The sequence below is a fragment of the Globicephala melas genome, chromosome 16 (assembly GCF_963455315.2).
Source record: "Globicephala melas chromosome 16, mGloMel1.2, whole genome shotgun sequence".
In the NCBI taxonomy this organism is placed as follows: domain Eukaryota; kingdom Metazoa; phylum Chordata; class Mammalia; order Artiodactyla; family Delphinidae; genus Globicephala; species Globicephala melas.
This window is the reverse complement of record NC_083329.1, coordinates 12,027,049-12,040,617: the sequence shown is the minus strand read 5'-3', so window position 1 is coordinate 12,040,617 and position 13,569 is coordinate 12,027,049. Positions and strand designations below refer to the sequence as shown.

At 41.5% G+C, this 13,569-nt stretch overlaps 1 protein-coding gene across 2 annotated transcripts in view; it reads right to left on the bottom strand.

Moving 5' to 3' along the window:
• Positions 1-11,050, bottom strand: part of CACUL1 (CDK2 associated cullin domain 1) — a 72,217-nt gene extending 61,167 nt beyond the window's left edge. Inside the window, exon 1 of one of the 2 annotated variants that reach the window (XM_030839400.3) lies at positions 10,393-11,050. In XM_030839400.3, coding sequence (XP_030695260.1) covers positions 10,393-10,753 — 361 coding nt within the window. In that variant the 5' untranslated portion in view covers positions 10,754-11,050. The remainder of the gene's footprint in view (positions 1-10,392) is intronic. The other variant, XM_030839401.3, reaches the window with a different exon arrangement.
• Positions 11,051-13,569: the final 2,519 nt, after the last annotated feature.

Below are 13,569 nucleotides of genomic sequence, written 5' to 3'. Positions count from 1 at the left end.
CCTATCCTGGGGAAGGAAACAGACATCCAATTCCAAGAAGCACAGAGACTCCCAAACAAGTTGAACTGAAAGAAGTCCACGCTAAGACACATAATAATTAAAATTGCAAAATTAAAGAAAGAATCTTAAAAGCAGAAGAGAAAAGCAACTAGTTACATACAAGGGAACTCCCATAAAGACTCACAGCTGACTTCTCAGCAGAAACTTTGCAAGCCAGAAGTGAATGGCATGATATTTGCAAAGTGATGAAAGAAAAAACTTAAAACCAAAAATACTCTACCTGACAAGGTTATCATTCAGATTCGAAGGCAAGATAAAGAGTTTTACAGACAAGCAAAAGCTAAGAGGTCAGCGCCACTAAACCAGCTTTACAAGAAATGATAAAGGGGTTCTCTAAGCAGAAAAGGCCACAACTCAAAATATGAAAATTATGAAAGGAAAAATTTCACTAGTAAAGACGAACATATAGTAAAGGTAGTAGATCAGCCACTTATAAAGTTAGTAGGAAGGTTAAAAGACAAAAGTAGTAAAATCATCTAAAACCACAATAAATAGTTAAGGGATATACAAAACAAAAAGATGGAAAATACAACATCAGAAACATTCAACATGACGGGGGGAATAAAAATGTATCGTTGTTAGAAGGCATTCAAACCTAAGAGATCATCAACTGAAAACAATCACATATGTATATATGCTGTACCATATATACAGCTTAAGATACGTGGTCAATAATATTGTAATAACTTTGTATGGGGAGAGACGGTTACTAGATTTATTGTGATGAACATTTCATGATGTATGCAAATCTCAAATCACTATGCAGTACACCTGAAGCTAACATAATACTGTACATCAACTATATTTCAACTTTTAACAAAACTTTTAATAAATAAATAAATAAAAAGGAAGACATCAAGTAACAATCATTCCACCTGTTGGGAAGTCCATGAGTGGCAACTGTGGGCCCTAAGAAATAAACAGGAACAAGAAGATTAACAGCTCCACAAGCAGACAAAAAGGAAATACTGATTAACTGAGCATTTCAAAAACACCAGTGACAGGTATATGGTGGATGTGATAAAGATGTTGAAAAACTTTAAGAATCAGTTTTTCAAAAACTATGCAAGTATAAACAAGGCAACTTAATAGCAGAGTTTGATGTGAAAGAAAATGTAATCTGAGTACACTCCTGGCCCTTCAGTGATTATTTAGTTGTAATGTAAATAGGGTTTATTTTGAACCAAAAATTGTGTTATTTAAAGAATTAAAGAGGTAAGGTGTGTAGAGGTATAAGAGAACTAAAACGTTGTGGAAATAACAGGTCAACAGGTAATATAAAACTAACTAATTAATTAATAACAATATTAACACATTGAAATGTGTGGATAAATACAAGACAACTAAATGAATTAAAAATAATTGACTCTGGGTCACAGGTCCAGGAATGGGAAGGAACAAAGGAAGGAATCACTGATTTTCATTATATATCTTTTCATACAGTTTAAGTTTTTAAAGTATAAGCCTATATAAAAGCAAAGTTCTGTGCTGTTTTGTTCTAAGACCAAAGAGTTTGGTGAAACTCAAATCCTCAGAAAGGTAAAAACAAATCTGGTGAAACTAAATTTTTGTTTCAGCACTTCCAATATTCTAAAGTGCATGAAATGAGAAAGCTCAGCTTACCCACTGCCTACTGGACCTCTCCACCCAAATGTTCCACAGACAACTTAAAAAAGACACACACACACCCCTACCTATACGCCTACCATATCCTTATCCTCCCTTCTTCCCACCCAAATTTTACAGACTGTAGTCCCCAAATGTTTCCAAAGTCGGAAACCACCTCTCTTCCAATGCTTTATTTGTTCAGGCTGTCATCTCTTGCCTAGACTACAATAATTAAAACCCCTAACCAGTCTCTGCCTCCATTCTCTCTCCTTTCTAATCTATATTAACATGCTAAGACAAATTTTACCAAGTTGACTCCCTTAATATACTTCAGCAGCCCCTATTCCTGCAGAAGAAAATCCCATCTCTAACCTAGCATGCCCTTCGCATCTAGACCTTTCTATCGATCTAGGTTTAATTTGTGCCACTCCCTCCTCACACCCTATGTTCCTACAATAATTTCAACTCTGGATCTTCCACACAGGCTTCTCCCTCTGCAAAGGAAGTCTCTTCAAGCCCAACCCTGCCACCTCAGTCCTCCTAACAAACTTTTATTCATTTTCAAAGATTCTTTTTCCCTCTATGCTACCATGTACATACAAAATTACCACAGAACTTAATTATAATGTATCACAATCATCTGTCCATCAACCACCACACTAAACTCTGTCTCATTCATCACCAGAGGCTAAAATATTACCTTGGCATACAGAAGACGATAAATAAATATCTGTTTGGATAAAATGCCATTCTAGTCAGCACACCTGCAACTACAAATTACTTATCTATACTCTCTTTTTTTTTTTTTTTTTCCGGTACACGGGCCTCTCACTACTGTGGCCTCTCCCATTGCAGAGCACAGGCTCCGGATGCGCAGGCTCAGCGGCCATGGCTCACGGGCCCAGCTGCTCCGCGGCACGTGGGATCTTCCCGGACCGGGGCACGAACCCGTGTCCCCTGAATCGGCAGGCGGACTCTCAACCACTGCGCCACCAGGGAAGCCCTACTTATCTATACTCTTAACTACAGAGGTTAATAGGCAAACAACTACAAAAGTAGGAAGAAAAATGGAAGGCCAGTTTTCCCTGCCAAGGCATATTATAAAAGAATATCCACAATCATTTTTTATATAGCATTTAACAGTTCACAACGTGATTATATATGGTCTGCGGCTTACAGAGTTACAGTTTAAAGAGAAAATGAACAGCATTCATTTTCTTTAGGGATTTGGGACTGGGCCTTATATAAACATTACAATGGCTTTCTCTTACAGTTTCATCACTGTCACTTTGTGCAATTCATGTCAAAAAACGGCAAGACAAGATCCCCAATGAGATCCTGAAATTTGGACAATCGATCGATACCACAGTGATGCTTGCTGCAGCACAACTCCACTAAGCTGGAAGGCAAGAAGATCCCAAATAACCACCACGGATGCTGCGAACAGTGCATATTTTAAGGCCTGAATACATTAACTGATTCACTTGTAAAAGAATCAACCAATCTGGAAACGCAGGCAGGACCTGATCCAGTAGAGCAACTTTATTTAGGATTTACTAAAGTCAGTTAACACTTTCACTAAATTCAAGTCAATTTTAACATACTTCTGAGTCATTAATTTAAAGAAAAGAATAATTTCATTGAGTTCAATTAAAAAATACTGTGAAGCTTTTATTCATCTGGAGAAGCTTTTGGTGCAGTGGATTCATAATTATCCTGAGATCATGGCACAGTACCATCAGTCAAGGCAAGATCCCACCCCACCCCCCTTCCATCTAGCCATTCAGTGCCTTTTATCCTCATGCTCCAGTCCCACCTGCCCCAACACATTCAGACAGGGAACCATTCTAGCCTGTTTAATATATCTGGAATATAAACAGATGTGACATATGCTACATCTGAGCAGAGGCTTTAAAAGCCACTGTGTGTTGCTGTCCACTCTCTTCTCTTTGTCTCTGCCAAGAGTGACAGGACCCAGAAAAGAGCTGCGCTTCAGAATGAGATGACATGTGAAAAGCCACAACCGTCAGCCACTAACACAACATGAGCAAGAAATAAGCCTTTGTTGGTCCATAAGCTCCTGAAATTTGAGGGTAATTATCAAGCTGACTAATGTGCAATGAAAAACTGAACTAAGTGATTACACTTCCCAAAGTACATTCCATCAATGAGATACATTTGAATGAGATTTGGAAGGCCAAAGGGAGGCAAAGGACAGATTATTGCTGCTGGTGGTTCTGGCAAGTAAGGTTAGAGACGTCAGAATTTGTGGCAGCCGAACTCCAAGTTCCAGTGTCTGGTCACCAACTTCAAGGATGAGGGAGGCAAGTGTGATGATGTAAGAATGGCGGTGGTGGCAGCAGAAGCAGCAGCCTGTCCTCTGGAATGCAGCTTTAGGCGAGCAGCCTCACTGACTTCATACCTCTGACCTTTCCGACAATTTACAATGGACCCAATTTCTGCTATTAGATCTCCTGTTGCTTTAGATACCTAGAGTATTTTCTTGCACTGAACTGACTGATTAAAGTATTTGGTACCAGAGTAGTTACAGGACACAGACTCTTAAAAGCTAGGAACCTGGCTTTGGTTTTCCAATCTAGTTGGATTTAAAGGCAATGATGACATTGCCACCATTAGATAACATAATACTAATAGTACATGGCATGTAGCAGCAAAGAATTACTTACCACCTGTAGATACCTGGAATAAAGTTCTTCTTGAAGAAAACAGCATGGCAGACTGCTAAGTGCATTATGATGGAAATAAGAAAGACAAGGACTGTGGAGTGGGCTGATTCTGAGGACAGGTGAAAGCTTTAAGAAAATGATTAACTCAATAAACAGAGGACCAAAGAGCATCCATGAATGCATAAAAGAACCTCTTAATTCTTATAGGTATAGGGTTGATACAGCCAAAAATCAAACAGTGATTCTGCAAGTTACAGAATTACCATATAAAAATAATCTCTTAAGTAAAAGTTAGGGCACTGATTGTGAAATGATAAGACCCTGAGGCCTGAAATGGGGTGGAGTTTGATCAATCTGAGAACCCTGACCTCACAAAACTCACTGAGCCTTCCCTACCTGAGAAGCACCCCTCCCACCCAATATGAGGCTAATCTTTACTTGACTGAAGCCCCTGCTCCCTTGCTGTAATACTGACTGGAGCCTTGCAAGGGAATGCAGATTCTCCTCATGCCTTACTCCAAGCAGCTCTCACCGCCTCTAAACCTCCATCTATTATAAATCAAATTTCCCAGGGGAAGAAGCACCAAATCTAAACAAACAGGAGCCAGCCTTCATTCCTAAAGAACTACAGGCATACCTCATTTTATTGTACTCTGCAGATACTGCGCTTTTTACAAAGTGAAGTTTTGTGGCAACTCTGAGTCTAGCAAGTCTATCGGCGCCATTTTTCCAACAGCATTTGCTCACTTTGCATCTGTCACATTTTGGTAATTCTCGCAATATTTCAAACCCTCTACCAGCGAAAAGATTATGATTTGCTAAAGGCTCAGATGATATTTAGCATTTTTTGGCAATAAAGTATTTTTCAATTAAGATATGTTCAATTTTTTTTTTAGGCATAATGCTATTGCACACTTAACAGACTATACTATACTGTAAACATAGCTTTTATACGCACTGGGAAATGAAAAAATTCGTGTGATTCACTTTTTTGTGATATTCACTTTACTGCAGTGGTCTAGAACAGAACCCATAATATCTCTGAGGTACACCACTGTGGACTCTCAGAAGACATTAAGAATTCTAAAGACTGAAACATAACTTTAGGTTAAGACTTAAGTTATCAAAAGGAATACACTTACTGAAGATTCTTCATTCACTGCAGTATCTCAAGAAACCAGATATGGTTATAACAATTTGCTCAGTTAACTGACTGAAACCTGGACTCAATGACAGTCTATGTTAAAAACAGTTGGAACTCTTGCTGAATTAACAACAGATTAGACACCAGAGACAACACAGCAATAGAAACTATCTAAACTGAAGCAGAGGGGGGTGAAAAAGCTGAAAAAGATAATGAACAGAGCCTCAGTGATTTAGTGTACAATAACAAGTGGCGTAACATATATGCAACTGAGGGGCATGGGGCAGTAATTCTGAAAAAATATAAAATGAATGATAATGTTCCAGATTTGACAAATTCTAGAACCCCACAAATCCAAGAAGCTCAAAGGACACTAACAAGAATAAGCCTACAGAAAACTCTACCACAAGGAATATCACAATCAAATTAAATTTGATTTAGTGAAAGATAAAGTGAAAATCTTAAAAGCAGCCAGAAAAAAAGGACACATTACTAGAGAGGAACAAAGATTCGAATATTCAGACATTTATTAAAAGAAATAATGCAGGCCAGAAGACAACAGAAAGACATCTTTAAAGTATTGAAAGGAAAAACAAAACAAGATTATCAATCTAGAATTCTATATCCAGCAAAAATATCCTTAGAAAATGAAGGTAAAATGCTTTTGGGGACAAACAAAAGCTGAATAAATTCAAGGCTAAATCCCTTGGCAATTTTGGGCACTGCAAATATCTTCCCTAATTCTTTCATCTGTCTGTCACTGAATGAAAACCTTTAATTTTTATATAATCAAAGTCATTACTTTTTCACCTTTGTAAGTTTTAGGAGATAAAACTTTCCCTAGGGAAAGAGCTTCTTCAACATTGTCTTCCATTAATTTTATAACTTTTCCTTTCACATTTAGATCTTTAATTATCCATAGTTCATCCCATCTGTGGTGGTAGGTTTTTCTCCATAAAGTAACCCACTCTTCCTAGCAACATGACTCCTTTCTCTGATGATTTATGATACCACCTTTATCTTAAGTTCCTGAACATATAGGTAAGTCTCTGCTCTCCAATTTGTTCCCCCAGTGTATTTTTTAGGTTCTTGCACTTATACTAGTTTTTATTACTATAGTTTTGAAACAGTATCTTAACCTCTGGTAAGGCAAGCCCCCACGAAAGCAAAACTTTAAGACTGATTTAGCTATTCACAGACTTTATCCCACCTGCCATATAAATTTTAGATCAGGTTATTGAGTTTGTCAGACAAACCAACTGGAATTTTGACGGCAGTTTAATCAAATTTATAGATTATAATGGAGAAAACTGACTTCCTTACAACAATAAGTAATCCAATCCCAAAAACATGGAAAGTTTTCCCATTTATTTAGGTCCTCTTCTAGCTCCTTATTAAAGTTCTCTCCTTAAAGATCTTATGTACTTAGGGTAATTCCTAGAGACTATAGTTTTCTTGCTATTATTGTATACAATATTTACTTTTTAAAAAAAATTATTTATTTTATTTATTTTTGGCTGTGTTGGGTCTTTGTTGCAGCACGCGGGCTTTCTCTAGTTGCGTTGAGTGGGGGCTACTCTTCCTTGCGGTGCGCGGGCTTCTCATTGCGGTGGCTTCTCTTGTTGTGGAGCACAGGCTCTAGGCATGCGGGCTTCAGTAGCTGCAGCGCGTGGGCTCAGTAGTTGTGGCTTGCGGGCTCTAGAGTGCAGGCTCAGTAGTTGTGGTGCACGGGCTTAGCTGCTCCACAGCATGTGGGATCTTCCCAGACCAGGGCTTGAACCCGTGTCCCCTGCATTGGCAGGCGGATTCTTAACAATTGTGCCATCAGGGAAGCCCTACAATATTTACTTTTGATTACCTTTACTAATTGGTTATTGCTAGTGTAGTAAATGCTACTAACTTTTGTAGGGTGATCTTAAGTCCAGTAACCTTGCTAAACTCTTACTAGTTCTAATAGCTTCTCTTGATTCTAATGGTTCTTCTAGATAAGTGATATTACCTGCAAATAATGAGTTTTATTGCATCCCTTCTTATACTTATAATTTTTCCCCCTGTAGTGTTCGTCAGAACCTTTCTTATGTTAAACAGTAACAATGACAGAGGGCATCCTTATCTTGTTACTGATCTTTTTATTTATTTTTTTTGCCGTGCCACATGCAGGATTAGCTCCCCAACCAGGGTTTGAACCCGTGCCCACTGCAGTGGAAGCGCTTAGTCTTAACCACTGGACCACCAGGGAAGTCCCTTGTTACTGACCTTAAAGTAAATGTATCTGAAATTTCTCTGTTAAGTATTATTATTTGCTGTAGGTTTTTGGTAATGACCATCATTCAGTTATCCTGCGTTCCAAGCTTGCCAAGAGTTTTTATCATATATGGGTGCTGCATCTTATCAAATAATTTTATGGTATCGAAATAATGATGAATTCTCTCCCTTTAGTCTATTTTTTTTAAACTTTTTAATGGGAATTTTCAAGTACATATACAAAAGTAGAGAGAATGATGAACCCATATACTCTCCTTTAGTCTACTAAGATAAATTACATTAACAGATAAATGGATGTTGAACCACACTTACATTCCTAAAACAAACTCTATGGATCAAGATTCTTTTAACACATTGTTGGGTTTGAAGAGCTAGTATTTTGTGTAGGATTTTTACATTTATGCTAATAACTGAAAACAGATGTATAACTTTCTCATACAAACTTTACCTAGTTTTGGAATCAAGATTTCACTAACTTCATAAAATGAGCTTGGCATCTCTCTCTCTCTCTTTTTCCTATTTCCCAGAACAACTTTTAAAAAGGAATTGTTTTTTAAAAAGGAATTGTTATTTAAAAGCTCATTGCACCTCAATTATAAGATTATCTTCATCCAGAGTTTTTGAAAGGGGACGTTTTACTATTTCAGTTTTTAGATATTTATTAGTCAGCTCGGGCTTCCCTGGTGGCGCAGTGTCTAAGAATCCGCCTGCCAATGCAGGGGACACGGGTTCGAACGCTGGTCCGGGAAGATCCCACATGCCGTGGAGCAACTAAGCCCATGCGCCACAACAACTGAGCCTGAGCTCTAGAGCCCGCAAGCCACAACTACTGAGCCCGTGTGCCACAAGTACTGAAGCCTGCGCGCCTAGAGCCTGTGCTCCGCAACAAGAGAACCCACTGCAAGGAGAAGCCCGCGCACCGCAACGAAGAGTAGCCCCCGCTCGCCGCAAAGAGAAAAGCCCACACGCAGCAACAAAGACCCAACGCAGCCAAAAATAAAAATAAAATAAATTTTAAAAATATTTATTAGCTCAAGCTATCTACTTCTTCTGTTACCAACTTTCATAGTTTGTAGTTTTCTAAGAATTTACACATTTCCTCTAGGCTTTCAAATTTATAAACCCATAGCAATTCATAAAACTCTTCTTTTAAACACCTCATGTTTGTACCTATTTCCCAGTTATCACTTATTGTATTTGCATTTAAAAAATCGGAGGTCCGTTTAGCTTAATTTCAAAAAACAATCTTTTGGTTTGGCAAATCTTTCTTTTGTTCCTAATTTCACTAATTCTTGCTCTTAGCTATATGCTGTTTTTTGAACTCTTAAAATGAACTTGGTTGAAACACTAAAGCAAGCTTCCTTCAGCATTTAAATAAGTCACCCTGCCACTGTGTCCCAGGTCTGGTTTCACTACATAGACTTCAACACACAAATTATACAATATAAACATTATTTTCATGTACCCATAATACGGAAAAAATCGTAGACAAATCTTACCAACCATACCTACATATGAATGTCTCTGACTAAAGCAGTATCTTGAAGGCAAATAAATAAGATTATGTGCTTGTTCCAAAAAAAAAAAAAAATGTGTAAGACTATGACTATACATCTGAACCAAGGCAGATATTTTCTCTGCACAGCTAACTGGACAATTACTGGTACAGCTTGATAAAATTAGCAACTAGAAATGAAATCTCCAGTTCTTTACCAGATGCCATTCAAAACTTGCAGTTATTAATAGGAGAGAAAAATCTCGCTATGACAGTCAATTTCCACCATCACCAGCCCCCAAAAATACCACTTAAAGCAAATGCACTTTTCTTCCTAGCTGTGGAAGCATACATCCTTGGTTGGAGATAGTTTCGGTTACAAAACAGATTTTGGTCTCAAATCTTTCTGCCTGCAGTTGAGCGTTAGGGCAGATCACTAACATAAAAGTTCAACATTGAACACAATCTTAGATTTGGACACATGCCGAATGGCTTATTCTTATGAGTGTAGACTTTGAAAAAGTAATTTTATACATTATTAGCTTCAAAACGGATGTCGCAGCTCCCACTGCGCTGCTGTTACTCAAGAAGCAACTCATACATTTCCCTATCGGGATGCAGAAGGCGTGCACTGGAGAAGGGAAAGAACGAAGCGTAGATATAGGTCAACTTTCTAATTCCTGACTTGTTTAACGCAGACTGGCTAAAAGCACAGAAACACAAGTGGCCAGATTTCTTTTTCCCCTGGTTGCAAAAAACAAACTGAAGGCCTCTCCCTAACGAAACTCGGACAGCCTTATTTTCCCTTCACGTTTGAGGGTGAAACTTAAGGGGGAACGGAGAAGAAAAGAGCTTCCTGATGCTGAGAGATAGCCAGTCATGATACGGCTCGCGTTTGTAGGAGAACTTGGGGCTGTGTGCGTAACCAGGCTGCTCTTTTAGGCCAAGTAATACAAGAAGCCAGGGCCGCTCCGGCGCCGGCCGCGGACACCAAACGAGGCGGGGGAGGGAGGCGGGGAGGGGAGGAGAGACCCAGGCCTGAAACAAAGGAAGCGGGATGGCCGAGAGAGAAGGATTCGGCGTCCGGGTGGGAAGGAGAAAAGCCAAGGCTGCAGACGAAAGGTTGTACTCACAGAACTTGGAGGTGGAGGTGTTGATGTTGATGGTGGAGGTGGGGGTGGCGGCGGGGGCCGCCTTGGCCACGGCGGCAGCCGCGTCGCAGCTCTTCAACATCATGATCACCCCATTCGGCTCCGGCGGTGGCCCCATCGGGAGCCCCTCCTTGGGGCCTTTCCTGTCCACGGAGACCGCAGGCATCGCCAGCAGCTGACCCCCCGGAGGCTCTCGGGCAGGGGCTGGGATCGAAGAGGGGGGCGGAGGGGGTGGGGGGGGCTGCCGGAAGCCGTCCACGGCGGCCTCCCAGTTGTTGTGGTTCTGGTCGTCCATCATCGCCTCGTAGCTGCCCCCCTCCTCCTCTTCCATGCTTTCCTCCATCCTGCAGGCCCCCAGCACCCGCCCGCCTCACAGGCACCTGCCGCCCGTCTCAACCCCAGGCCGGGGGGGCACCGCAGCCTCCTCGAGCTCACATCGCCGAGGGCCGGAACGGGCGCGGCGGGGAGGGCAGCGGCGCACCGGGTCTCTCAATCTTGCCCGGCCGACTCGTAGAGACAGGGCTGACGGCGGTGGGCGCTCCAGGGCTCCACTTAGGGAGAGGCAGCCGTAAAGCAGCAGCGCCCGTCACGACATTTTACAGCAGCTTCCAACAGGCAGCTGGAAAGGGCAGCTGGGGGAGCGGCCAGGAGGGCACGTGGTGCGAGGAACCAGCCGCGAGAAAGCTAAACGAAAAGGGGCGGGAGCTGTGAGCCACCCCAACGCAGTACAGCAGAGGTTCGCCCCGCCTCGGCTGGTCCCCTGCGGAGAGGAACTGGGCAACCAGTCAGGAGGAGCATTCGTCGGCTCCGCCCCCGGCCCGGCCTCACGTGATAAGAGAGTTTGGCTGCGCACGCGCGTTCAGAGTTTGGTTACCAGGACTACGGGGAGATGAGCGGGTGACTGAAGCCGCGCGTAGAGCCTGCTCCTCGGTCGGTGTGCCCCAGGCTTCCCGTCTCACTGGTGTTTTTCTCCCGCTCACCCAATTTACAGGGTTTCGCACTGCAGAGGGCCTTGCAGCCCCAGCTTTTGCTTGACCATGGAGCTAGGGGGCCAGTAGAAGCTCCGCTTCGCCATAATAAACGGGTGGGAGTGCCCAGGGCGGCCCTTGGCAGGATTGCTCTTGAGCCTCAGCCCACACGACCCAAACCCTCAAAATCGAGGAAAACAACCGGGACAGCAGAGTGGCTTAAAAAATAAATGTGTTTGAGCTACTAAAGAACTTTTAAAAAGTTCCTTAACTCTTCCGTACACTGAGGCCAGAAATTTTAAACTTAAAAATGCCACTCTCCGTATGCTGTTTCACAAATCTAACTACAAATTTGAGACTATGTATGAGAGTCTTGAGGGACAAGGAAGAAAGATTATGTAACTCTATTATAATTTATTTGATTCCTCTGCAATAGCAGTATATATATATATATATATATATAATTTTATGCGGTACGCGGGCCTCTCATTGTTGTGGCCTCTCCCGTTGCGGAGCACAGGCTCCGGACGCGCAGGCTCAGCGGCCATGGCTCACGGGCCCAGCCACTCCGCGGCATGTGGGAACTTCCCGGATGGGGGCACGAACCCGTGTGCCCTGCATCGGCAGGCAGACTCTCAACCACTACGCCACCAGGGAAGCCCTGCAATAGCAGTATATTATACGAGAATAATGAATCTTTATTTCTACAGATGTGCAATTAGTGTGAAGTGAAGAATCACTTCAGTCACTGAGAAATTGTCTCTGATATACTTCAGTGTCCACATTTGTTTCATCTTCCCTACACATATTTTCCCAATATATTCTGCACTAAATGAAATGTTTTGACCAATCACTTAGAATGATTTAATTTCAGACAATGCTCCCTCATATTAATTAATGGCATATATTTTTTGAATCAGCACACGGTTTTGATTCTCTGGGCCTGGAACCGTACTAATTTTCTGGCCCTGGGACATTTTGGGAATATGAAAATAAATTTTTTTCAAGTAAAAGACACCTGAGTGAAATGCTGAGGAGGCAAAAAAGGCAACCTTAGAAGTCTATGCCCTGCAAGTAGAGAATGTAAGAGGAAAGACAAATTATAGTCTTTTTCAGACAAGCGCTGATAGTTTGTCATCAATAGACTTCTGAGGTGGGTGGGTGGGTGTGCCTAGATAACACTCAATACACAAGATATGAGAGTCATAAATGTGTCTCTAAAAATATGGTCACAAAATATATGAAGCAAAAGTTGACGGAAGTAGATGAAGAAAGAGAAATCTATCATCAGAGTAGGTGATTTTTACATATCTCTGTATCACATTGCAGCGGGTTGAATAGTAGCTCCCAAAAAAGATATCTCCAGTGTCTTAATCCCTGGAACCTATGTGTTACTTTATTTGAAAATAAGGTCTTTGTGGATGTAATTGAAGATCTTGCAATGAGGAGAGCTTCCTGGATTATCCAGGCGGAACATAAAACCAATGGCAAGTGTCCTCTTTAGAGAAAGGAGGAGGAGATCTGAGACAGAAACAGAAGAGGAGAAGGCAGTGTGACCACGGAGGCAGAGGTTGGAGTGATGCAGCCACACTCCGACACCACATGCGTACAGCCACCCAAAGCCAGAGGAGGCAAAGAATGAATTCTCCCCTAGAGCCTTCAGAGGGAAGGCAGCCCCGCCAGTGCCTTGATTTCAGACTTCTAGTTTCTGGAACGGGGAGAGAATACCTTTCTGTTGTTTAAAGCCACCTATTTGTGCTAATTTGTTAACAGCAGCCACAGGAAACTAACACACAGATCAAAGGGATCAGAAAATCTTTAAGGGACTAGAGGATTTGAACAACACAATTACCAAGCTTGATTTAATGAATACATATAGAATATCGCACTCAGCAACTGCAGAATATACTTTCCTTTCAAGAATATGTGAAACATTACAAAAATTGAACATACTGGGTCATAAAGCAAGTTTCTCAACATGTCTAAGGACTGGTATCATAGCAACCGCATTCTCTGCCCACTGTGTAGTTAAGTTAGGAATCAATAACCAACAGACAGCTAGTAAACCCCCATATTTCTAGTCTTCCAGTCAACATATGGGTCAGAAAATCATGATGGAAACTAGAAGACATTTAGAACTGAAGGGATTGGTGCTATCACAGCAATATAACTTCCATCTAGTAAGGCCCTA